The 26,778-nt window shown below is 52.6% G+C and overlaps 1 protein-coding gene across 6 annotated transcripts; it reads left to right on the top strand.

Moving 5' to 3' along the window:
* SEPTIN8 (septin 8) lies at positions 1 to 26,319 on the top strand. Of its 6 annotated transcripts, none has more exons than XM_073010701.1 (10): positions 1 to 612; positions 12,000 to 12,120; positions 13,111 to 13,306; positions 13,645 to 13,825; positions 14,857 to 15,018; positions 15,605 to 15,701; positions 15,880 to 16,048; positions 16,237 to 16,369; positions 16,512 to 16,702; positions 17,370 to 19,256. In XM_073010701.1, the coding sequence occupies exons 1-10, from the start codon at positions 583 to 585 to the stop codon at positions 17,611 to 17,613; spliced, it is 1,524 nt and encodes a 507-aa protein (XP_072866802.1). In that variant the 5' UTR covers positions 1 to 582; the 3' UTR covers positions 17,614 to 19,256. The 6 variants fall into 6 exon arrangements, with proteins under 6 accessions (XP_072866802.1, XP_072866801.1, XP_008012582.1 ...); XM_073010700.1 differs by having other exon boundaries at positions 4 to 612; positions 13,639 to 13,825; XM_008014391.3 differs by lacking the exon at positions 17,370 to 19,256 and adding an exon at positions 25,886 to 26,319 and having other exon boundaries at positions 296 to 612; positions 13,639 to 13,825.
* Positions 26,320 to 26,778: the final 459 nt, after the last annotated feature.

Below are 26,778 nucleotides of genomic sequence, written 5' to 3' on the forward strand. Positions count from 1 at the left end.
CTCTCCCGGATCCGACGGGCCGCCCGCAGCTCGTCCACACTCTGGCTGGTGATCCCAGCACATTTGCAGGCGCCAGCGGGTGGAGACGGCTTGGTGGGGGAGACCTCTAGGGCACACGCCGTGCCCCACTTCCCTCTCACGGGAAAAGCTTCTCAGCGCGCAGACCCAGGAGACTCCCACCCCGGCTCTGCCCTAGGCTCCCAGGGACACGCAGCGGCCCGCCGGGCCCCGGCCCCGAGCCCCCCGACACTGCCGTCCCGGTTCCCCAACGCGCGGACTACAAGTCCCAGCAGTCCCCGCAGCTGGCACCTCCCGCCTCGCCGCGGAGACCCCCGGCCGTCCAAGCGGCGGGGCTCCGGCTGCGCTCGTGGCCGGGCCGGGCAGGGAGGCCGGTCCCGCGGGCGGGGGCAGGGGCGGCTCCGCGGCTTCTCCCGCCGCCGCCGCCAAGGGGAGTTTCCAGGAAGTGGCCATATTGGATCCATTCAGCCGCAGCCGCCCGGGCGGAGCGCGTCCCGCAGCCGGCTGGTCCCCGTCGCGGCCCCTGCGCTGGTCCCAGCCCGCCCGCCCGGTGCGGAGCTCGCCATGGCGGCCACCGACCTGGAGCGCTTCTCGGTGAGGGCCCCGCTGGGACGCGGTGCGCGCGGGAGGCGCGGGGCTCAGGAGGGGCCGCCCTGCAGCTGGCGGGGGGCGCGAAGCGGGCTGTCAGCGCCGCACTGCCGGGCCTCGACGCCGGGCCAGCTCGAGGACTCTGGCGCGGGCTCTCGGTCGCGCTAGCGGGGGGTCCCGGAGCGTCGGGCGGCCTGCCTTGCCGGGCGGCTGGTCGGGGTCGCTTCCTGGGGCGCAGGCAAGGCAAACCCCTTTCGCGGGAAGGAGCAAAGACCCGCCTGGCTCCGGGCAGGTGCGAAGACAGAGTGGCGCCCGCGGGGCCCGCAGGGGAGGTCCGAGACACTCCGGACCCTATCGCCCAGGGTGTTTCTTTCTGCACACTTGGGGAGAGCCCTAGCCGCACAGGTGCTGCGGGATAGGTACAGCCGGGGAGGATGGAGCCCCCCACAAGAGCTCAGGACAGTTGCAGACTTGAGTCCTGAAGACCCTTGGCCTGCTTTTCCTTCCTCCCCAGCTCCCCTCTGCCCCCGCTCCCCACGCCGGAATCCTGGGTGCGACTCCAGGCAGGTCAGGCCTCAGTGGTCGGGTCTGCGGCAGCCATTCGCCAGGAGCTGGAGGGATTCCAGACTCAGCCCAGTGGGCGTTTATCTGGGCCCCAGTCCAGGTCCTCAGAAGGTTGACGTCCCTGGTGGTCCCTGCAGGGGTCTCACTGGGCCCGAACCTGCCGATAGCCAACTTACTCAAGATTTCATAATTCACTTGGGGGAGGGAGGCCTTTGGGGGATTGTGTCTGGACGTCCCCTGCTGTTTAAGGCTGGATCTGGGTGTGTCTGGAAGGCTAGGCTGTGACAGTGAAGGAAGCTGTGTCCTCTTGCCAGCATGTGAGGCCCTGGTCGGCTGGAAGGGGGGAGGAGGGGGAGAAGGAGGAGGAGGAGAAGGGAGGCCCAGGGCTGTTGGAGGGAGGGGGGAACTCTGAATATGTGAACGATAACGAATTGGTTCTGGGGCTAAATAAGGGAGCCAGAACTTATGTAATTAATGCTATAAATACTGTCATCCGAATTTATATATGTAAATTTTCCCTTTAATCTGAAAATACATTTCTTGGTCTACTTTGGAAATGTGCATGACTAAAGCAGGAGCTCTTGGTTTCATAATTTCTAGACTTGGGTGTTTTATTCCCATTGGGGAGGGGGTCCGTATGTCAGTTAAGTAAGTTTAAATACATAAGGAACAGATTCAGAGGCTGGGCTACTCAGAGATTCACTTCGCCCGGTATTATAAATTGGAATTTATGTACCGGAGGAGGGCAGTGCCTGAATCTTAACAGACCTGCTGATTAACTGGAGGCCAAGAGACCCGTGAGTGCCTAGGCGTCTCTGCTTGTGTGTCTGTGTGCATTTTCTGTGCCCAGCTGACCAGAAAGTTATGTCTGGGTCTTGTTCGTGGCCGGAGGTTTAACAGTTGATCTTGCAGGTGGGAGAGGTATGTAGAGAAACCAGAATCAGACAGCCTGATAGGAATCCTAGACACTCCTTGTTGGCCATGTGACCTTGGGCAGGTTATTTAACCCCTTGGTGCTCTCATGTGTATAATGGGATAGAAATATTACCTCCCTCATAGGGGTACTGTGAGGATTCAACAAGAGAATCCGGGGGAGGTACTCAGAGCTGTGTCTGGCACATGATAAGGACACAATGAATAATATATGCTACCTATTGTCCACGTGGATGTGAGGACTGGCGCCCTATGTAAGAAGGGAGCAGAGGATGCATCTGCCCTGTTCATGGCACTCTCTGTAGGGCTTCCATCGCTGCTCATCCAGATATGGTCCTCAGAGGGTTAGTTGAGAGGCCAGGCTGTGGGCTGGACAAGCCTTCCCCTGGGGTCCTGTGTTTGCTCTTGGACCATTCCTGTGAGGAGTTTGGGTATTAGCTGCGGGGTGGCCAGGGCACAGAGAGGGTACTGACTCAGGCACGGGTGTAGAGCCTGAGCGCAGGGCCTTGGTTGCTATGCCAGCTTCAGCTGGAGGGATGGACTCCTTCCACACCCTCTGCACTTTGGGCTGTCAGCCTGCTGGGAGGACTTGGATAGGGTTGGATTTGGGTGGAGACCTTGGGTGGAGTTTGGCCTGAATTTAAGTCCGGACTCCATTCACCCCTCCTGGCTTGTCATCTTGGGAAAATCATTTCTGCCTTTATCTTGCTGTAAAATGGGCAGAGCCACACTGGTTCCTCAAAGAGTTTATGGAGGGTTAATTGCAGTCCGTGGCATGTTTGGAAATATGCTGAGGTGTCTTGCAAGCCCCAGGATGTGATGGAGCCGTGACAGGTCTACACTATCCCTCTGGCCAGCTCAGTGGTCAGACTAGCCCTGCAGTCCTGAGAATTTTCCTGACCTGGAGCTTAGACAGCATACAGAGTTGTACTTTGAGATGGATGTGTGCTGGGTTCCTATATCCTCACATAGCATGGTGTACACACCACAGGCTAACAGCCTTGGCATCCTGACTGGGCTCTGCTCCACCCTAGATCAGTATTGGGGTGAGGGTGGGCATCCCCTGTGTGTGGGTGTGTGGAACAGCCCTCTGGGGAGGGTGTGTTGCCCCTTGCCCTCCTTGGGCAGCCAGACTCCTGTCTACTCTTGCTGTGCCCCTCCTCCTAACTGGAATCTTGACTCTGGGGCTCAGCCCTTCCTTCCCCGAGGGCCAGCTCCGGTATTTTCTCCTGCCAGAATCTCATAGGTTCAGGCCCCGTGGTGAGCAACCCTTTAGGGCTTGGGGAAAGTGAAGCTGAGTGGGAGAGGAAGAAACGTGCAGCACGCAGCCTCACATTGGCGTTCTTCCCAGCCAGTCACTTACCCCCATCTCTGCTTTATCCCCAGCACCATCTGTCACTTCCGTTGTCACCCCCTCAATCTTGATACTTCCCCAAGAAGCGGGCTCTCCAGGGAGTACCTAGTCCCTCTTGAAGCAGGAATTGAGAGCCCTCACCCAAGTGGGGCTCAAGGTCTCTGTCAGAGTGGTATCTCCCTGTCTTGTAAAAACGGCCAGTAGCCTCCTTGCTGAGCCATGCCGAAGAGAAACGGGAGCTGAGCAAGAGATGCCCGTGCAGCTCTCAGGGCACATGTGAGCACCACCTGCAGAGCCACAGCTCTGCCCTCTCCCCCAGGAGGTGAGTCTGCCTGCCCGCCCTCCGTCTTGGGCATCAGACCATGCTATGTGTGCCCACCTTGGGAAGGTTTGCTTGGGGTCTTGACTGCAGTGGGTCACAACTGCAGGGCTGATGGGAAGCATTGGCAGCCCAGGGAGCACATGCTAAAAGACTGACCATGATAGGAACAGAGAGGATGGCAATCAGGAGATGAGCTCAGGGCCAAGGAGGAGGGAGACTGGATGGAGCCTGGGAACCCAGGGTCTGACTTGTGTCAAAAACCTTGGATGGCAGGGAGGGCAGTGGGTGCTTTGAGCGCATTATCTTGTTGATGCTAACAGCCCAAGATTGGGTGAGGATGCAGACTTTGGTCATTGGCCAGTAAAGGTAGGGGGAACAAGATCCAAATTCCAACACCAGTGATGACAGAGAGGGTGGATATCTTTGCGTTTTGAGCCCTCGGATGGGCTAGGTGGAAGCATATATTATATTTGGGGCAGTAACTACCACGAATGTCTCTGTGGCTCAAGTCCAGCTACCAGAGGCACGCAGCTGCAGGATGATAGAGCAAAGGGCCTGAGGGCCAGCTGGCCTCTGTGTGTCCCTTGCAGCCTCCCCAGTCTTCCTGCCTCTGTGCTGCCAGCTTGAGTGTCAGGATCCCCAGGCATGGCCCCGAAGGCAAAAGCTTTGCCAGACAACCAGATGCGAAGCTATGCAGGCAGGAGGGAGACACATCTGACTGGGGAAGAGACACCCTCCCAGGGTCTCCATGCCCTCGTGGTAGAGCTGGGGCACTCTGTTGGCTTCTTTTGGAGCCATTTGAACCGTCAGAGCTCCTATAAGAACTGGGCCTGGGAAGAGGCAGTGGAGGACAGGGCAGGGGGCATCTTGGCTCTGCGTGCAGTTGCCCTACATGTTCTTGGGGCAAATTAGATATTGTCCTCAGGACACATGGCTTTCAGTTGTTCCCTATCCTAGAGGTCAAATTAGAGGGACAGAACCAGCAGAGGAAGGTACAGGGGCCCATGTCTACTGGCAGGTGGCTGGCTGTTTTCTGAGGGGGCTCCAGGGCTTGGGCTGCCTGATGCCTGGGGTTCAGGAGGGGCTGTGGTTTTGGACCCAAGCCCACTTGTCAGACCTGGCTCTCGGGCCTGGGTACAAACCTGACATTCTGCCTGGTGTTGGAGTGAATGGACAAGCAGCAGAGAAGTATAGCAGTGCCACCCCCATACCTCCGCCAACCCATGTTGGTGCCCATGCATTCCTCCGTCCTTTCCAGCACTGGCATCATCCTGGGGTTGGATGGAAGGCGGGGCACCTTTGCTGCCCACTTTCTCCCCCCAAGGGGTTTCATTTGCTGTGAAACAGAGACTGCCTTCTCCTGCCGTTGATATCCAGACCACTCGTAGCTTTCCCTGTTACAAGGCAGTGGTGGCTGCTGCTGGAGTCCCTGAGCTAAGTAAGAAAATATGAATGCCTGGAGTTCTAGTACATTCGGCAGCCCAGAGCGCCTTCCCCATCTCTGTGGTGGGATAGACCACTCCCTCTCAGGCAGCACAATAAAGGCCAAGAATGTGTCTGTCCTAGGCCTGGGGGTTGGGGTGGCGAGTACTGGCCCAGCTACCAGTAACTGTGCTCTTAGTTTCCTGGAAATCTGATTTTGATGGCAAAAGTGTGAAACATACTATCCCAAATTAATAAGCTGCAGCCTGGCTGGCTGTATGCAGAAAGGGAAGACAGTGCCTCTTAGTGAGACAGAGAAGCAGAGAGAATGGAGTATTAGGGTCAGGGGATGGTTTTGCTCCCAGAGTTCCTTCTCTTCCCAGGATGGGTGCAGTAGGACTGGCCTTGTGAGGATGATTGGCAGCCCAGCTGCCATCTCCCTGTTACCTTGACTGCCATCATGTTGGGACCATGGAGGGTGATCCTTGCTTGAATCTTCTCTCAAGTTTTCGGTTGCCACTGTAGGAGAAAGATGCTTTGGCTCCCAGGTGTCCTCTTGATTTGGGACAGGTATATCCTGCCTGTATTCTTCCTTCCTGGCCCGGGGTAGCAGCATCCCACCCCCACCCTCCCACATATGTCTCCTTGGTTATTTCCCGTAACCTCTGACCTGGGCTTAGAGGCTTGCTGTGGAATCCTGGGACCAGAGCCGAAGCCTTTCCTGGGAAAATTCCTAGGATTCCTCTCAGGCTCAAGGACAGTTGTGCTTATGACCGCGACCATGGGTTCTGGCTAGAGGCCTCTGCTCTGGCTATTTAAGGCCCAGGCTGCTGGGAGGAGCTGGAGCCGGGGCTAGCATAGTTTGTGCCAGGAACATGGGTGGAGAAGGCTCCCAGTGGTCCATTGACTCCTGGGGCCATTGCTCAGTTACTTAATAGGGCCATCCTCAGGGCTGGAGCTCCCCTGGGGAGTGGGCTTCCTGTCTGCCTGACTGGGTACACTGGTGAGTGGGTGCTAGACATGGGAACCCAGAGGAAGAAAAGCATCCAAAGTCCAAGGCACTGGAGAACTCTGGAAAGCCTGGGGTCTAGGGGCTGCTCTTTGTTCATTATTCAGTAGCTAATCCACCTATGGTGGGATATTCTTTCTACTCCCACTGCAACAATCAGCCTAGTTTGGGGGTTTGGATCACAGGCGTCTCTATTCACCCACAGCTTCCCCGGCTCTGTTGGTTTAGACATTCAATAGATTTCCAGTTCCTTCTGGATAAAAACCTGTTTTTGTGTGTGGGCAACCATGAGATGCAGTTTCTTCCCAGATCCCACCTTGTTTCTTGGTAAAAGGGGCAGTTCCTCTTGGCTGGTGATGAGGGCTGCTCTAGGAGGCTCAGACAGAGCATTTCCTGATCAGGAAAAGGGCGTCCTAGTTATCCACTGGGCTGCATAACAAAATGCTGTTCTCCACTTTGTCTTGGACGGCTGGGCATGGAGGCACGCAGCCGGCCTGAGAAGTTATTATTTTGATTGTCGTCTTTGATGTGCCAAAGAAATGATGACACAGAAGCCTGGGGCCTGGCTTAGGAGCCAAAAGCTTGTTAGTGATTAGAGAGGGGATAATGGCCCCATGGAGTTTCTCATTGCATATGTAGAGCTCAGAGCTCTACGGAGAGCCAACTCTCTCTATCCTGGGACTTTGAAGACATGTAGAACGCTCACGCCTGTGTGAGCACCTCAGGGAGCTAGGTGTGTGGAATGAGCCAGAGGCTTTGGGTCCACCTCTCTCTGGGGTCCAAGTTAAGTTGTCCTGCCTGAAGACTCCTCCCCACAGAGCAGTCTGCCATGGGGCTTCCTGACCTGAGAATGGAGCCGGGCTGCAGGGTCCTTCCAGCTCACTCCCACCAGAGCCGGCTTACAGACCGGCAGGCCTTTGGCCCACACTAGCCCACTGACGTGTTGTATTGGGCCCTCATGGTATTCTCAGTTTGTATTGGTTGTCAATCTTTAAAAATTACAGAATTTCACATAAAAATATAGATTTCTGGGCCAGGCATAGTGGCTCACACCTGTAATCCCAGCACTTTGGGAGGCCAAGGCGGGTGGATCACCTGAGGTCAGGAGTTCAAGACCGACCTGGCCAACATAGTGAAACCCCGTCTCTGCTAAAAATACAAAAATCAGCCGGGCATGGTGGCTGCGTGCCTATAATCCCAGCTACTGGGGAGTCTGAGGCATAAGAATTGCTTGTACCTGGGAGGCGGAGGTTACAGTGAACTGAGATCACACCACTCCAGCCTGGGTGACAGAGCCAGACTCTGTCTCAAAAAATACATATATATATATGTATATATAGAGAGAGATTTTTGGGTTCTCTTTAAAAATGGGAAGATTTGGCAACACTAGACCTGCTTTCCCACAGTTGGCTCGAGTTGTGGAACTGCGGCCACCATGGATTGAGCATAAGCACAGGCTCTCCAGTTCTCCATCATTCTCACCTCTCCTCGGGAGCCCCCACACTTGGCTGAATTAGCTGCTGTCTTTCATCCAGCAGGCAGAGAGTGATGTGACTAGAACCATGGGTTTCACAGTCATGTTGTCTCCATTCAGATCCTGGCTTTGCTCTCCTGAGCAGTGTGGTCTTGGGCAAATTACACACTCTCTTGATGCCTCTATTGTCTCAGCTGGACAATGGGGAGGCTTCTATGGCCTATGTCATAGGGCCGAAGTGTGGACTAAATGAGATTAAATTAGGGTTGCGCATAGCAAGCATGCAATACATGTTAGTTATGTCTGTTGTTGTTGCCATTGTTATTAGGGTGGTGCTGCCCTTCACCTATATATGTTACCTGCCTGGCTTCTAAAGGCATTTGAGCTTAGGCTTAGCCCTCTGAGGTCAAGGATCTGATGTCCTCATCTTTTCATTGGCAGCCATCCCAGTTCCTGGCACACAGCAGACATGTCCAGTGAGTGTGTGTTGAGTGACTGAATGAATGAATTGGGAGCCTGCTAAGAACAGGGGAGGCAATGTAGCAGAGTGGTTTGGGACAAGAGCTTGGTCTACTCTTAGGTCCCTGCTCTGCCCTGGTTAGTTCCCTAGCTTCTGTGTGCTTCAGTTTCCTCCCCTGTAAAATGGGGATAATCGTGGAGTCTGTCATCCACAGTGAGAAAGGACTAAATGAGAGCCTGGGTGTAAATCACTCGGCTTAGTTCACATAAGGTGGTCCTCAGTGAGGTGTTGGTATCATCTCAGACATCCATTCCTTCCTTTGGTTGTGAACACTGAGCTGTTTTACCTTCCACACTGTCCCTCCTTTCCTGGCTCTCCTTGCTTTCTCCCTGTTCCTCTGCATCCAAAGAGTTTTACTTTGGATCCTATGGCACTGAAGATGTTTCAGTTGCAAGTAATAGATAATACCAGTCAATTAGCCTCAGTGATAAAGAGGATATGGCCAGGGGTAAGGAGAAAAGCCCAGAGATAGGGCAGACACTGGCTTCCTCTCTTCTCTGTGATTTTCTTGGCTCTGCCATCCTGTGAGTGGACTGAAGCCTTAGGCTAGCTCCCCTAATGGTTTCAAGATGGTGATAAAGGCACATTTCAAGATGTGTCACTTGCCTGTACCTGCACCAATCATGGGATCATGCTGATGGGCTCCCACCCCAGGAGTTGGAGCTCTGGTCTTACCCACCAAATTGCAGTTCTGGTAGCCACTGGAAGACCTGACTATTTCTGAGTCATGGTAGCTGAGATGTGCAGGAGGTCCTTCAGAGGCTGCTGGTTCCTCCTAGGTTGTAACCCCACTCAGGTTGGTAGAGATGCCTGGGGCAGGCACCCTGGAGCAAGTAATGCAACTTAGATCACGTGTCGGTGCCAAATCTATGATCAGGGAGTTGGCATTAGTGAGAGTTACCCCTTGGTAAAGCCTGGAGGTCAGATCAGTCTCCTGGGACAAGGTAACAACACTGTCTCCATCAAGGCCAGTGGCCATTCTGTGTGTGTACGTGTGTGTACATGCGTGCTCCATAGACTCATACCTCTGACTGTTCCCTGGGGCTCCTAAACAGATATTGCCCCAGATGTGTGGCCCCTGCAATAACAGAGTGTAGTCTGGGCAACAACTTAGGGATGATGACCTCCCTGTACCCCACACTTCCACAGAAAGAGTCGAGCTGTGTGAGGGGAGGCCACTCTGCAGTTGCTGTGTGTGGACAGGTGGTTTATGTGAGACCCGCCCCAACAATCCCCAGTGCTACACTTAGCCTCTGGAGCCTAGACCTGTAAGAAAGTGGGGGAAAACAGGAATGGAATGGCCTCTGCTTCTCAGTAAGTGCTCTGCGTCCGTGTGTGTGTGTGTGTGTGTGTGTGTGTGGTTTCCAGACACAGCTGACTTGGTGGGGTTTGGCGGCAGACTACAGGATGTTGGATTGCATCCTGATTGTGTCACCCCTTGGAAGAAGAGGATGAATAAACACATAACCTTCTCTGCAAGCACAGCACGCCTTAAATTTTGGAGATTTTCAGTCTTGCCTGAAAAGAAAAAAGCTCTAGACTAACTGTTGTGTCTTCCATTTGATCCTCAAGCTGCCATAAGGAGGTGGAACAGAGACTAAATAATGAAGCCCTGTGTAAGGTGGGCAGGTGCCCCAATGCCGTAGCAGTTGGAGGCCGTGTTCAGTAACTTGTAAATGGTAGCGTTGTCCAGCATGTTGGGCATAATAATGGGAGGGAGGGAAGAAAAGAAAACCTGACCTCCCCAACCAGCAGCCAACATTGAGAAGCTTATAGAATAGGTAGAGAATCAAGATGCATTAAAAAAGGATAACCAGTAGTACTAGGAAACAGGATAACTGGCAAGTGAGGGGTCTGGAATGTAAGTGCTTGGGGGCCAGGTGAGAGTGGGTGCCAAGGAAAAGGTAGAGTAAGCTGTAGAGCCCAGGGGAGGGGTAGAGTTTGAGAGGGGAGCTCAGAGTTACCAGCTAGGCTGGAACCAGGCCAGGGAGGAAGGCCTGGAACGCCATGCTAAGGGATTTGGACCTGACCCAGTACCTCCTAGGCTTCATTAACTACTTTTATGTGGGCACCAATGAGAAGAAGCTGCCTTTGGGACCTCCTTGTCCAATTATGTTTGCAGCCTTAAGGAGACCTGGGCTTGAGTGGGGAGATTGGGACATGATGCTTTGGGGCTAGGTGATGGGGAGAAAGGGTCAGCTATAAGAAAAGAGGCTCCATTGAATGGGAGAGAGCAGGTTTAGGGTTAGCCCTGACTTGTTTGAGGGGATGGTACAACTGCCCAGAGGGGCCATGTGGGGTCTAGGTTGCCAGCACCCACACTTGGGAGTCACTGATACAAGGCTGCCGTGGGGAGGTAGACATCAATTGTGGAGAAGGTTGGCTTTGAGTGCCAAGGTTCTATGGTTGGGAGGGAAGGATGGCCAGAGGGGTTCAGGCCAAGGCAGTGGGCTGCAGCGAAGGTCAGCTGCTCGGGTGCTGAAGAGATGCCTTTGCAGGGCAGGAGCCAGGGCCACCCATCCATTCCTGATCCTGAGCCTGTATCCACATCTGCCACCGGCCCTATCTCCTGGGCTGTCCTCAGCTGGACCTGCTTCCCCGCCCCGTGGCTATGGGCAGGAGAAACTCTGAGTCCGCTGCCCTTTCCTCTCCTTCTCTCCTTCCTTTCCTCTCCTTCCTCTTTCTAGCTGTCTCAGGGCAGTGGGGCTCAGGAATGGAGGAGGCAGGATTCTGCACAACATGGAGCTGTCTAAGGTCTGCCCTCCAGAGGGGCTGAGCCTGGGAACCTTCCCTCGGGCGGCATTTTACCCCATTCCAGGGAGTCAGAGAAACCAGCCACACAAGATGGAGTGTGACCATGACCCTCTGCTTCAGGTCCTTGTGGTTTCCTTTTATAGAGCGCTGGGCCAGCTCCAGTGGCCCCAGCTCACTCAGGGCCTGCCGCCCAGCTCTCTGCTAAGGCTAGGCCTCCACATTCTCACCTGGAACCTTCTGTCTAGACAACCAGGACTGAGATAAGTGTGGGATGGTGGCAGGAGTCAGGAGCCAGGAGCTGGGGATCTCTAGAGAACACCACTGAGGCAGAAGGGAGGAGGCCTCAGAGTCTCAATCCCTTTGGAACTCACCCCTGAGCTCCAGTGGGGGGTTGTCTGAGTGAGGGCCGGCTCCTTTAGCAGGGTCCATGCATGAGTCCCACACGTGGGTATGTGAGGAGCAGCGGTGAGCATGGAGGGCCACGAGCCCAGCTGATACAGGAGGCCCCTCTGAGGGAGCACGCGTGTGAGGGGGTCAGACCAGACCTGCCCCTGCTTGAGTCATGCCTCAGTGGGAGGGCCTGGGAGGACTAGGCAGGGGCAGCATCCCCCATCTCCTCAGAGCTGGCTGCAGGAGCAGATGCACTTTGTAATCTGGGCCTCTGGGAGCATCTGGGGCCTCCTGCTGAGTGGGAAAACAGGTGGGCCCTTATGGGTAGCAGCCACAGCCCCTGGGGCCACCTATGCCAGGAGAGATGGAGCCCTCAGGCCAGGCATCCCTGGCCATCCCAGGGGAAGCAAAGTCACAGAGTGGAAGGGCCTTTCCCCCTGGGGGCATCGGGCTCCCTCTGGGGAAACTTGGCCTGGAATTGGCTTGGGAAACTTGGCTTGGGTGTACTCAGGGTGTGACTGAGATTTGTTGAGAATTCAGACATCGGGCGGGGCTGCTTCACTGTTTTAACTCAGAATTAGCGCCCACCCCCACAGCCTTGACCTTTCTTCTCCAGTGGGCTTATGTCTTGTTTTATTTCTCTCTTGGCAGAATGCAGAGCCAGAGCCCCGGAGCCTCTCCCTGGGCGGCCATGTGGGTTTTGACAGCCTCCCTGACCAGCTGGTCAGCAAGTCGGTCACTCAGGGCTTCAGCTTCAACATCCTCTGTGTGGGTGAGTGTCAGGGCCTGGCCTTAGACAGAGGGTGGGTGAGAACCTCCTGGGAGAGGGGGTGCTTCTGGCCCCTTGTTGGGCTACGAGGGGGCTTCCCAGGCAGAGTGAAACTTTGGGGGTGTCAGGATGAGGATTTGGTTGGTGTCTCTGCCAAGGTCAAGGATGGAGTTAGAGCCAGGGCCTGGCACAGCATTGTCAGGAAGAGTAAACTGGATCGGGCACATGAAAGTGGTTTGTAAACTGTGGGTGTTTATCACAGAGATTTAGGTTCATTTATTCATTTGTTTGTTCATTTAAAAAACACGTATTCATTTACTGCTTCCTACCCTGTGTCAAGGACGTTATGGTAAACAGCTCTGCCCCTCATCACCATATCCTGTGGTAAGTGCTCCGGCACGCATATGAACAAATGCAGCCCCAAGCAGAGAGGCTCTCAGAGGTTCCCTGGGAGTCCCAGAAGGGCACAAAGTGCTCTGCTGGTCCCTCTGCAGGTGCCCTTCGGGAAGCAGCCCATCCTGGGTTCCCCCAGCTAAAGCCATGTGGAGCTAGGGCTGTCCAGGGCGCATGGGTTGAGCCACTGGTGGCTTTAGACCCTGGCCCTCCTGGTCCTGTGACCACCCTGGTCCTGGGAAGGGTGTTGTGTACAGCAGGTTATGTGTGAGGTGACTGGGTCTGCAGTGGTGTCTACACAGCCGCACGGCTCTGCCTCTTCCCTGCTCCTTGAGGGAACACATCACACATCACACACAGCTATGTCTTCTGTCCAAGTCCACCTTTTGGCTCTTCCTTCCACAGGTTATTTCTGAAGCCACAGGAAAAGATAGTTCCTGGGGAATGGAGGTGATGAGGGATGGGAGTGGGCGGCCTGCCCCTTACTCTTGTCCAGGGGCCATGGATGCCTGAACCCTGCCTGGCCTGGCCACCAGCCAAGGACAGCCCCAGTTCCAGCCTGTGACACCCACTTGTTCCCCTCCTGTCCTCACTGCCCAGGGGAGACTGGCATTGGCAAATCCACACTGATGAACACGCTCTTCAACACGACCTTCGAGACTGAGGAAGCCAGTCACCACGAGGCATGCGTGCGCCTGCGGCCCCAGACCTACGACCTCCAGGAGAGCAATGTGCAGCTCAAGCTGACCATTGTGGATGCCGTGGGCTTTGGGGATCAGATCAATAAGGATGAGAGGCAAGAGGCGGGAAGGGCGGCCCCACCCAGCCTCTTCCCACCCCACCTACATTGATCCCCATACCAGTAGCCCAGCCCTCACACTGCAGGGGGCCAGGGAGTGCCTCTTGGGGAGTATCTGAGGCTCTGTGGTCACCAACAGACCAGTTACTCCTTTAGGTGTCTGGAGAAGGGGTCAGCTGCCTGTATCCAGTTAGGGATCCTCGGGCAGAAGCTGTTCCCAGAAAGAAAAGGCCAGAGGGCAGCCTGGCTTGGCCCCGAGCCCTGAGCCCCCCAAGCCCCAAGCCCCTGATCTCAGCTGGCAGCCTCCTGGGTGATGGAGCTGTCTGTAGTTACAGGCCCATAGTTGACTACATCGATGCGCAGTTTGAAAATTATCTGCAGGAGGAGCTGAAGATCCGCCGCTCGCTCTTCGACTACCATGACACAAGGATCCACGTTTGCCTCTACTTCATCACGCCCACGGGGCACTCCCTGAAGTCCCTGGATCTGGTGACCATGAAGAAACTAGATAGCAAGGTATCCCTGTCCCCACCCGCTGTCACAGGCTCCATAGTCTTCTGCTGCCATGCGATGTGGTGGCTGCCTCATGCCTGTCCACCATGGTCCTCAGGGATCTAGTCGGTGACTTGTGAATGGCCCCTATTGGCTTGGTCCTCTCTCTGTCTTGCGTCTGTCCCTCCTGCTCCAGTGGCCCCCATTGCTCTGGGCTCTTTCTCCAGAGTCCTGTGCCCTGGGTCTGACCCTGAGCCCCTTGCTTGCAGCTGAATCATTGCCATTCTCAGCCCTGCTGCCTCTCACGCTCCCAATAGTGTTTGTTGCCCCGTCTGAGCCTCTTCTCTGCTCATTTTCTATCTCTCAATTCCTAATTTCTAGCTCCTCCCTTCACTTCCCCCTTCCTCCCTGATATAAGTGTCCTTTAGTTCCTTCTGAGCCCATCAGGGAGAGGAGAGTTAAGGCCCAGAATTGGGATGTGAATGAGGGCTGGGTACTGTAGGGGTAGAGAAGAGAGGTGGCTTTATGGGAAGGGCTAGAAGAGCTGTGCATTTTGAAGGGCATGTGGCCCCCCATCCCTTGTCAGCTCTCACATGACTGCCTTCCCATCTCAGGAGTTCATTTTTATTGTGAAAAACGGGATAGCCTGGATGTGGGAGATTTTGGGATCTTCTTATGGCTACTGCTGATGGCTCCTTTTACCTGCTTAGTGGGGAGCATAGCCCCCGACCACTCCTTCTGTCAGGCCCCAGGCCAATTAGGACCTTCAGAGGATTCTGGGTCAAAGCTGGGTATACCTAGGGGGATCAGTTTTGGGGCTGGATGGTGATTTGGGGGAACCAGGGCTGTAAGAAGCACTGCAGACAATTGTTGAATCCCATCAGAATGGCCACAGGTGGCTGGGTTTGCACCATGGCTGCCTGTGGGAGTGGCTCCATCTCTGTGGCCTCCTTCCCCCTGCCCAGGGATATGGCCTGGGCATGGCTAGCCATGGCATGGGAACCATTGCTCAAAAGAGCCAACCAGCCTGCTGTCCTCTCCCCTGATCCTGGCAGGTGAACATTATTCCCATCATCGCCAAGGCTGACACCATCTCTAAGAGCGAGCTCCACAAGTTCAAGATCAAGATCATGGGCGAGCTGGTCAGCAACGGGGTCCAGATCTACCAGTTTCCCACAGATGATGAGGCTGTTGCAGAGATTAACGCAGTCATGAATGTGAGCGTTGGGCGGGGCCTCAGGGCCCTGGGGCCAGAGGGCGAGGAGCCGGCACAAATCTGACACAGCCCCAGGAGACTCTTGTTCCCCAGGATTCCAGCCTTAGCTTCTCCAGGACAGAAGGGTGGGCATCTGGAGCTGGCCAGTCCTACATCTGTGGGCAGGGGACAGGAGGAATCTGATAGTGGGCCTACACTGGGGACCCCAAGTTTGGGTGTCATAAGATCTGGACTCATGGAGGAGCCTGGAAACGGAAGGAGTTGAGCAGGCTTAAGGGTTTGGGAACCTGGAAGGGAGCCAGGCTCACAGGTCCTTTCAGGGAGCTCTAATGGCCCCTGGGAGGCCTGAGGGCTGAAAGAACAGCCTGGAGAATCAGGAGCACCAGGGAGGGGGTTGAGGGTTCAGCCCACTCCCCTGTTTGGAGTTCTGGGACATTTCTCAAGAAGAGAGCCAGGAAGCAAGCATCTGGCCCTGGAGCCTTTGTTCAGGTCTGGCTGCCCCTCCTTAGGACCCAAGGGCAGGGAGGGAGAGTCTGCCATTAGCCTGTGTCAACTCCCGGCTTACGCATACCTGGGCCCCTTTCCAGGCACATCTGCCCTTCGCCGTAGTGGGCAGCACCGAGGAGGTGAAGGTGGGGAACAAGCTGGTCCGAGCACGGCAGTACCCCTGGGGAGTGGTGCAGGGTGAGTGTGGATGGGAAGTACATCCCCAGGTGGGGGTAGAACTGTGTCCCGTGGCCTGCCCTGCTGCCTGTAGTACCCTGTGCTGTTTCCTCCTCATGCGCACCTGTGTGCCCACCCTGACTCTGGAGTCTGCCCGCCTGCATGCCTGCCTGATACCCCACTGGCCCTCTGCTTTCAGTGGAGAATGAGAATCACTGCGACTTTGTGAAGCTGCGGGAAATGTTAATCCGGGTGAACATGGAAGACCTCCGCGAGCAGACCCACAGCCGGCACTACGAGCTCTACCGGCGCTGCAAGTTGGAGGAGATGGGCTTTCAGGACAGCGATGGTGACAGCCAGCCCTTCAGGTGACAGCCTGAGCCAGAGTGAGCCTGTCTTCACAGCTGTGGCCAGATGCACCATCCTGGCATCTGTTCCCTGGGGGACCCCACCATCCTCTTATCCCTCGTGCCCATGTGATTCTACTTATCTGGCTCTGCCCTACCCCATTCCTCCATAATCCCATCCTTGGCCTCTCTTCTGTGGGTCTCCACAGCCTACAAGAGACATATGAGGCCAAGAGGAAGGAATTCCTGAGTGAGCTGCAGAGGAAGGAGGAAGAGATGAGGCAGATGTTTGTCAACAAAGTGAAGGAGACAGAGCTGGAGCTGAAGGAGAAGGAAAGGGAGGTATGTGCCAGGCTGGGGACTGGGGTGGGGATGCTGAGGGAGGGAAGGCCTGGCGAGGGTAGAGGTGGGGGTGCCTTTCTGGCCCAGGCTCAAGCCCTCCTCTTCTTGCTCCTCCCATCTTCTGTCCCCTTTCTGCTGCCAGCTCCATGAGAAGTTTGAGCACCTGAAGCGGGTCCACCAGGAGGAGAAGCGCAAGGTGGAGGAAAAACGCCGGGAACTGGAGGAGGAGACCAACGCCTTCAATCGCCGGAAGGCTGCGGTGGAGGCCCTGCAGTCGCAGGCCTTGCACGCCACCTCGCAGCAGCCCCTGAGGAAGGACAAGGACAAGAAGAAGTAGGTGGCAGGCCACGGCTCTTGCTTTCGTTCTTGTCCCTCACCTCTCTTCTCGCTCTTCTCCCGCCCTCTCTTGCCCCTTTCCTGTTTCGTTTTCCCTCATCTTCAGTGGCTCTCTCCCTAGCTTTCTTGGTTCCCTTTCTTTTTCCTTCACTAGTGATCCAGTGTCTCGTGGTCTGGATCACTCTCATAGTCATGCACTCTTGCTTGCACAGGCAATCTTGTGCTACCCCTCCCTCTCCCTTTTCCTCTCCTCCTCTTCCCCCTTCTCCTCTTTCCCCCCTGCCCCCCACCATTTCTTGCTCACCCATTCGCTTTCCTGTAGCCCCCTTGGCAGCTGTGGCCCTGCTGCAGTGTGGTGAAGGTGGGGCTGCACGGGCGAGGAGCAGCCTGGAAAGGGCAGAGCTGCAGGGCTCTGGGAATGCTGGGAATGGTCTTTCAGGCCAGAGGAGGGACAGGATCTGGCAATGTCAGCATCTCCAGCTGACCAGATTCCAAAAGCCGCAGTGGTTTCTGCTTGGACAGCTGTGGCGCATCCCTCCTCAGTCTGTGGGGCAGTGGTGTGGGGCCCATATTGGCTGGCAGGTGGTGACGGAGAACCGTGGGCACTCGCACCAGCCAACACCAGCCTCCTGGACACTGTGGTCACCACACTGCTGTTCTGAAGGGTCCGCAGCGCTAAAGGGAGGAAAGCAGCTTCCCACAGGGCCTCTGTGGTTTCTTTTGCGGGGAGGAGCTGCCCCTCAAGTAGAGGCTGGAGTTATTCCTGCAGAGCGCAGAGAGGAAAGAGAGACTGGATGGCAGGGAGGCCTTTCCCAGCACCAGGAGTGCAGTCAACGGAGTGGCCAGGTGGGGACAACTCTGAGTCACTTCTCCCTGGCGATCTTCATAGCCTGTTTCCATACCCTTAGCTGGAGTCCAGATGTTCTGGCTTCTGGGGCTCTCCCTCGCCCACCGATCTCATTCACAGCCATGCCACGTCACACTATGGGGATTCCATACATCCCTCCTTCTCCCTGCCCTGGCCTATCTTGGGTACCATCTTTCTCTTGCCAACCTAGGAACTAAGCAGGTGAACCCATCGTGGCCCTCATTCTTGGGATCCATTTCCTTCTGGGATATTTGGGGATGTATATGCGCAGGCCCTTCCTTCCTTGGTGGCAATGGAGCCTAGCCATTAGGGCCATGAAGTGCATAGTTAGCTGTGGCCCTGGGCTGTTGCTTTTGGTGTTAGCCCTGCCCCTGCCCCACCCCCGCCCCACCCCCAATATGGCATTTCCTAACCACATGTGCATACACATGTGCACACACACTGTCTTTCTCTCCTGTCCCATCTCACATACACAGTCTCAGGCACATATCTACCAGCACACAATACACACATGCACAGAGGCACACAAACACATACCAAGGAAAAAAAAACTCAAAGGACTTCTTGCTGGAGGAAACGGGGACAGAACCAGGCATTTCAGAACTGGTTGCCAATTCTCACTCCTAAGGTCTGCCCTCTGCTTCAGGACAGACCCTTTTCCTTTTTGTAGTCTTCCTCATCCCGATGCCTGGTGGCCCTACCCCAGCTGACAGTGCTGGGACAGATGTGCCCCTACCTGTCCCCAGGGAGGACCCCAGCCCCACACTCCCCTCAGCTGTGAATTTCCCCTCTGCTCTGCATTTGCTTCCAGCCCCGCTCCCACACCCATCTTTCGGCTTGGTGAGCGTTGGGGCTCTGCGAGTTGGAACCTGTGTAGATTTCAAGCTGGCAGCTCAGAAATCAGGATTTTCCTGAGTGGAAGTCTATGACCCAGATGCTGGTACCCAAAGTGACTTTGCTCTGCTTCCTGCCATCTTGTTAAAGAAAAGATAGCCAGGATTCCCTAGGAAATAAGCTGTGGAGAAACCACTTAGAAACTGCAGACAAGGGTCTGTGGCCAGCTCAGGGTGTGAGGGCCAGTGAAGGTGGGTGCAGGCAGGCTGAAAGGACACCAGCACAGCCCTCGGGGTGGGGGCTTGTCACTAGTGTCTGGTCTCCCTGCTTTTCCCATGTGGCCAGGGCTCCATGATATGTTCTCTAGGCCTGGGCCTGGAAAACAGGTCTTTCCTGTTTTCTGGACCTGCTAGAAAGCTTCAGTCAGTTTGGTCCCTGGGAGAGAAAACTCTCTTCCCATGACGGCCCTGTGGAGGCCAAGAGTGGGGTGGGGGGGTGACTGGGAATACTCCTTCCTGCCGCCCTGGTCAAGGGACTAGTGTGAGTCGGGAGTGCATTTTTGGAATGGGGGCAGGGGTGTTTTTCATGCCCATTTATTTGAGTGGTTTTGATCGGTTATACTTACTCTTTAAATTTGAATCCAATTTTTTTGCAAAATTACTTCTGAATCAGATCTTGACCCTCAGCCTGGGACGCCACAAACGGAAGTGAATTCTCTGCTTTGCTCGTCACAAATGCCAAACTGACTGCACTTTCGCAGTGTCCATCTTGCTGTCTTTTGCTTCTGTTTGATTTGGTCTGCATATCTTTTAATGTGTCTATTTTTGTTTTGTTTGTTTTATTTTTATTTTTCAGTTAACGCACGCACAGACTTACATGTCAAGAGTGGACTTTAGACTTTCATGTGTTAAGTTGCTTGAGTTACACCTTGTGACCCTTCTCCCATAACATGGTGTGAGGACGGACTGGGAGCCGGTACAGACTCCAGTGTTTACAGCCTTGCTTTCCCCTACCCGACCCTGGCCCCAGGCTGCCCCAGGCCTGGTGGACCACCCCTCTCTATGCAAACACATAAAAGCCAGGAATGCTGGAATCCAAAACTGACGAGGTTTATTTTTTTCAGAGCCAGTGGCTGGTCTTCCATTTACAGTGTCACTATTCCCTGATGGAGCTGTTATGTGCCGCTCCAGCGAAGGCCCCAGCCGGGATGCTAGGCCTAATTGTTCAGCGTGGAGATGGCAACTCACGTGGTGCCCTAGGTGCAGCTGCGTGGTCTGGTATACATGCTGCAAAATTCACCCAGTTCCCCTCATTTTAATTTTTCTAACCTAGAGCTTAATTTTAATAACTTTAAAACACTTCTAAATATTTATTTTGGCACCAGCATCAAGACAAATAATATCCTCTCCCATTATTTTCATAAGTAACACAGATTTCCTGATTTTTAAAAACTAAAAATACCGCTAAACCTTTCTTATGTATAAAGTATGCCTATCATACACAGGGAGAGGTGGGTAATAAACTTCCTGTAATGACAGTGTTTGGCATTTCTTTGTGGATGGAATTGGAACATGAACAAGACCATGTCCAGCGTTTTTACTGTGAATGTAAATGGAACAGCAGCCTAAAGCAATTGTCTGTGCCCCAGAGGTGCTACCTGTAAACAGGGACCAACTCCGTGTGTGTGTTAAGTGTTTGACTCCAATTAAGACTCCCAAGCAAATCCTGCATATTCCAAATGCAAAGAGTACTCAGTGGGAAAAAGGTTGTTACGTCAAAGTCATTGCTTCTTTCCTGGCTGGGTCACAGGGTGAAGAGATGAAGGTGTCTAATGTATACAGACAATGAGGGAAAAATGAGCAGCAAAAGAGCTTTCCCCTTCAGCTGCACTCTAAAGGGGAACATTTTAAGGAAGTACTAGCAGCTTTGATTCTTCTATGCTCCTGTTGGTTTACAAGCCACCGAGAATGTCAGTGTTGAGAATATGGCCTGGTAAAATGGGAGATGGAAAATGACTATAGACAAAAGGAAGGGTAGTTTTAATGTTGAAGCACTGTGCTGGGCACTGGAGCTACCCAGAGGAATGCACAACGCTCCCCTCAAGGAGCTCACAGTCTAGCACACTCCCTAGCTGGAAGCCTCAGGAAGCCGTGCTAATTTATTGTGGAGTTGGTAGTTTGCTTTTCATGCCCCTGTCTTCTTTCTCATGACCATTTCCCACTTTCTGCCTGGCTTGCATTAGTGATTTCCAGGACCAAGTCCTGGCTTCCTCCTGCCTTCCTGAGATGATGTTCTGCTCAGGGAGAGGCGGAGGGGTGAGCTGTGTGCGTCCACTGAGGCACGGCCAGGAAGAGGCAGCGTTTACCTATGAGGGGCTCCATGCTCCAGCAGCAGAGCAGGTTCTAGTGACAATTCTCCAAGTTTTTATGCTATGACCGGGGTGGATCTAAATTTTGTGGGACTGAAAGCTTGAATTATTTAGACAGACTTCTTTAAGAAAAACAATGTTAATATAAAATTAGGTACAGGGTCTTGGAAGGGGCCCTGAAGATTACGGTTCATTAGCTTCACAATAAGTCCACATCTGGTTGCAACTGAAAACTGATGCTTCAGTGAGGGTATCTAAAAAGGTAAACTGGCATATATCCATGGCAAGTGTGGGCTGCCAGTGGCTCATCTCTAGGGTAATTTTATGTCTGAAAGTGTATGCAGTTGGGTCAGAGCATGATCTTTAAGATAGCCTCTCTCAGCTAACATATTTCTGAAGATGAGGCCTGGTGACCCAGCAGGTTCATTGGATACATAAGAAAGAATTCCTGGTTCATGGGCCAACCAGGGACTCTGGAGTGTGCAGATTTGGCTATTCGTCCATTGTGGCCTGCGGGTTGCACCCCGGGTATACTGAAAGGCCATACTCGTGGCTGGCTGCCTGCCTGTGGGTCTGAGCCTTCCCAGTATCTTCAGGGACACTTGACAGACTTGCGTTTTCTCAAGTCTGAGCTGCCTCCACAGGTCCCTCTAGCAAGCCTCACTGTACCTCTCCCCCTGCTGTTTGTGTTTGGAATTTTGTCATCTTTAGCTGAGACCAAATTAAACCTTGGTGCATAAAGTGAGCTTAAAACTTGCCACTGTTTAATAAGTTAGCTCTCATAGAATGTGACCCTGTCTGCAGGGTCTCATTTACCCTTTTTTTCCTCATTGTCATTTGTTGGTGTTAATAGGGCTGTCTTACAGGATCATGTTGGCATTTACTATCATGTCTTTCATAAACCATGTTTGTTTGGGGTAGAAGAATCACTATATAATTTGTTGTCCAAACTGGGACTATTAAGAGAGAAAGGGGATGCTATTAATTACACCAGATCAACAGGCATAAATCAGACCTGTCCCAGGCCAATGGGGATATATGGTCTTTCTAGTTGTGGGTAACCTGATCTAGGTGGTTTGTAATTGTGCATACTGACTGCATATATGTTTGTGTATGTCTAAATGTGGGCTCCCTGTTAAGTGGGGCTCATGGATATGAGGCCCGCATGTGGCTTGCTAGTCTGTTATGTTAACATGCTTTTCTAAAATTGCTTCACGTGTTCATTCATTTACTCCTGCATTCATTGACTGTTTTTGTTCTTTTCCATTCACTTTGTACTCATTTTTTTCCATTAAATTTTGCATTTATTTTGAGTTTTTGTGGTGTCTTTTTTGGGCAGTAGCTTTTCTAATTTAACAAGTTTCCTGAGCCCATTAATCTGCTACAACTGTGGTAAAATACAGCTTGTCTGTTCTTTGAATTTTGTGGAGGTTGATCTACTTCCGTAGGAATTGTTTTAATAGGAAACCCTGCTACAGGCATCTGTGAAAGGCTCTTGGATAGGTGGGGGATGGAGGGAAGAGTCACAGGAAACTCACAGAAAGGTAAAGGTGCAGTCTGTGGTCCACAAATCTTTATTGGACAGCTGGGGGCAGGACATGAGAAAAGGGGCTCCTGCCCTCAAGGAGCGTTCCTCCTTAGCAAAAAGGCTTCCCATGGGACTGCTAATATTTGAGTGTCAGAACTGCTCGGAACCACATTACATGTATTAACTCCTCTAATCCTCATCCTAATCCTATGATTAGGGACCATTCATCCCCATTTTATAGCTGAAACACAGAGGTTTAAGTAATTACCCAAGGTTACACGGCAAGTAACTAGAGAAGTTGAGATTTGAACGCTGGTAATCTGTACCCTTAATTCCTGAGCCTACAGCTGCTCCTTGGCATCTCAATGGAATGATGGAAGAGTAGTGGAAGTGTGGCCAGGTTAAAGTACACAGCCTGATGATGTGGGCTGGTGGACCTGAGACTCTTTTTTAGAGGTAGATAGCCCTAGAGGACAGGCAAAAGTTTGGCTGAGGAAGGGCAGACTAGTGGTTGAAGGGCGGTAAAAAGTACGTGGGTTTCTTTTTAAAGGCGCTTTCTCCATTGAGCACTAGGTAGATTTTGGAAGACCAAAATGAGAAAATGGGGATTCCCTACAGGAAGAGTGGTATGAACACATCCCTAATGCAGGCATAGCTCAGCTCTACTTGTGGGAAGGCAGGCAGCAGGGAGGCAAAGTATTCACCAACTTTTGAAGGACAGAGACTTTCCAGGAAGCCAGGGGGAGGAGGGTCTCCTAGGTGGTGAAAACATCATCAAATGACTTGGCTCCTTCATTTCAGGGAAGTACTGTTTGGACAAGTTTAAGACAGGTCTATGATGCTCCCTCCCTGCCCTGTTCCTCCCTGAGCCCACCTACCTTTCTTTCTGCCATAGCATCTGCCTCTGAGCTGTTTCCATCTCCATTTTCTTCACTAATCCCTGCCTTTCTATAGGTGGGGTCAAAAGGAAAATGGATTGTATCCATATTTCTCCCTGAGAAGTGTTCCCCAATCTCTGAGTTGAGGTGGGATAGGAGTTCCTAATGTCAGAAAAGAATATTAGAGGGAAATAGGATGGGATCTGGGGCCTCAAGGCAAGCTTGAAAAGCACATAAGACTTTTTAAAATCCACAAGTGGGACTTTGGCAATACAAAAGTGAGCTTCCCTATAGAAGAGTTCTATCATTTACAGAAAGCCAGAGCAGAAGGTTGTCTCCTATCCCAGTCCTGGGACTCACAGGTCTACCCTCTGCTTTCTCCAAGAGGTTGAGTTGGATCAGCTCTCGGAATCTAGCTCACATCCAGAGCCACCTGGTTAAGCAGCAGATGTCTTCCAGCAGTTCCCCAAAGCCCGGGACTCCCAAGCTGGTATGGGCCCTCGGGATGTCCTCCTGCCTTAGGCACTGTGGTCCCACTTACACTGGAAGGAGGCAGAGGGCACTCACGGCCACCACTGGAAGCTGTGAGCAGCATGGCCTCAGCATCTCCATCTGTAAAATGGGTTCTGGACTAGAGGAGAGTTCTTGATATGACCTAGGAGATAGTGTTCCAAATATATCTGACTCTCGCAAGCCTAAATGCATTGTAGCTCAAAATAAGATTCATACAGGAATGGAAGCAATTAAAGTTTAATTTTAACAAAAGCTCCAGCAAGCAAAAGTGTGTCAAGAAAAAATAGAGATGTATACTAACTCTATAATATAGACAATTATGGTATATCTAGCCCTTGACCACTTTGCACCTAGTAAATCATTCCCTTCCCACACCATGGCTTAGCACATTTACACACACACACACACACACACACACACACACACAAAGCCACCATAGTTCAGAGTGGAAGACTTCATAAACCACCTCTGAATGTGTAGCTCAGTCATTCATGTCCCCAACACAACTTACACAGCCCAGCTGGCATCTGTGTCAGCTGCACTCCCCTGCTCAGAGAATGGCTCTGTGGTAGCACAGCTTGAAAGAAGCAGCTGGCTCCTCCTCCTGGCAGCACTGTGGTTGGAGCAGGCTTGGCCTCAGAACCTGTTCATCCCAACAAAGCACTCAGAGCTGTGCCTTCCATCACAGGTGTTAGCCTATAATACCCATTCATTAGCACAAAATCCCTCTAGTTAAACTAATAACTGAAAACACTTTGCTTAAGAGTAACAAAGGAAAGATATGCCTAAAGCTTGCTCAAGTTACATTAAACAAAGCATACTTTATAATCCAGTCCTTGTAAAAAGAAGACATAAGACATGGCCATGGTCAGGTAAATGTGTCTGCAGAGACTGTCCCATGTTAGGAGTTGCAGGCAGGGTAGTTGGGACTGGAAGCACCACATATATGTTTGGGATAAGCCTGGGAAGTTGGAAGGACTTGGCCAGCTCTGGCGGGTAGAGCAGCAAGAACTGGTCAGAACTAGCCCCAACCCTTCAGCCCTGAGCCAGGCCTGCCTCTTGGTCTCATATTCCAGCGCTCTCAGGGGCCAATGCCAACCCTTGCTGGAGAAGGAAGGAAAAACAAGCTGCCATTTGAACATTCATTCATACTCCCTGGCTTCAGGCCCAGAGGAGAAAAAGGGAAGGCAGGGTCATGGTCATCAGACCACCCTGATCTCTACTGACCCCAGCCTGCCTTTCCCCTCCCCACTTTATTTTTTTTCCAAGGGCTTAGTTGGGAACTTTTTCTCAGTTGCTCTTCCAGGGCCACCTTCCCGTTTTACAGGATTAATAACAAGCCAAAGAACTCATGGTAGTCCAAGCAAGGAGGTTTCACATTATGCTCTGAAGGCCCCAGGGTGGAGGCAGAGCGGCTGGTTGGCAGGTGACATAAAGTTGTCTGTGCAGGATGATGACTGAAAACTTCTCAGTTGCTGCGTTACAAGTTCCTTGCAGCAGCTGTACTGCATATCACCAACCTGTATTAGAATAGAGTGGCCATCTTCAAGCAGAACCATCATACATTCTAAGAAATTGGCAATTGAGTGCCAAAATGTCAGCATGAAGCAAGTTCAGGAAGGTCCAACCACCCAACTAAGGACCACTAATCCTACCATCTCAGGGACATCCATTTCCAACCTCAGTAAAGTTGTCATAAGTTTAACCATGCATTCCATCCTAACCTGTCTGTTCTGAGGGATTCCTACACACCCCCCTCCTCCTCATGCCCCAACAATGCTTGCCTCATGGTACCCTGTACCTGGTACACAGGAGAGGTGAAGGAGTTTAAAATGTATGCTCCCCAGTATTAAGCTCAGGGTTGCTTCCTCCTAAGCCAGACATCCCCCTGACCCCCCAGTCCTCTTGACTACAGGGGCTCCCATTGAGAGAAAGATTCTCGCACTCTCAGAGACAACCCCCATTGGTCCAGTGAAGAGAACACATGTCCCATCTCAAGTGCATAGGGCATGGCCAAGTGTGGAAAGCCTAGCCTTTGGGCAGACTCTTTCCAGGGTTATGGCCAGAACATTTTCCAGAGGCCACAAGGGGAAAGGGTACCCCTTTGGGGTCAGAGTGCATCAGCTAAAGGGGCAAAACACAGAGCCTGGTCTGGGGCAAAGTTGATGTCTACCTGTGCTTTCTTTAGCAGATCAGATATAGGAGCACACCAACCGGGCATGAGCCTCTCCAGCTCTAAGGTGATGATGACCAAGGCCAGTGTGGAGCCCTTGAACTGCAGCAGCTGGTGGCCCGCCATACAGTGCTGCAGCTGCCTGGTCAGGGATGCGACGTGGAGGGAAGGATTCCTCTGAGGCAGCAGCTCCAACACATGGGGCCAGCTCAGGACCACCAGGGCATGGAACTGGAGACCATGGTTTTTAATGTTAGAACAGAAAACCCCATACTTTTCATATATCAATGACCAGAAGTGCAAACAATTTGAATTTCCATCAGGGAACATCAAATGTTGCCCAACCCTTTTCATTCCTATCCATGGCTCCATAAGGGGCTTGAGGCTTAATGCCCACTCTGGCCAAGCTGAGCTTCCACCCCAGAGACCAAAAAAAAAAAAAAAAAAAAGAAGAGTCTGCTGTGTGACATCATCATTATGAGTGGAAAGTACCTAGATGACAATGTTTCCATTCTGAAAAATAGAAACATACTATTCAAGACCAAGGTAGCAGAAAAGTTACTTGTATCTGCTTATCCTAAGAAACTCTGCAACTTGGCAACAGTGGCCAGTTTTCATAATGAAACAGCCCTTAGTAATTTAATCTTCATGCTTCATAACAAACCAAAACCCCATGAGATTTCCCATTGCATAATTTTGCCTTACTAACAGAATTATATCCTTAAGGATGACCATCATTCCCCCAACTAAAACAAATACAAACTAATGTATGATATTTTTTTAAGTGCCAGATCAATATGGTCTAAAGCCTCAATAAGGATTGTGTGTAGGTGAATAAAGACAGCTAAGTGAATGTGTGTAAAGTGTAGCAAAAGCAGACAGATATTTATGTACAGTATTCATAGAATGGA

Source organism: Chlorocebus sabaeus, chromosome 23, assembly GCF_047675955.1.
Source record: "Chlorocebus sabaeus isolate Y175 chromosome 23, mChlSab1.0.hap1, whole genome shotgun sequence".
NCBI classification, from domain to species: domain Eukaryota; kingdom Metazoa; phylum Chordata; class Mammalia; order Primates; family Cercopithecidae; genus Chlorocebus; species Chlorocebus sabaeus.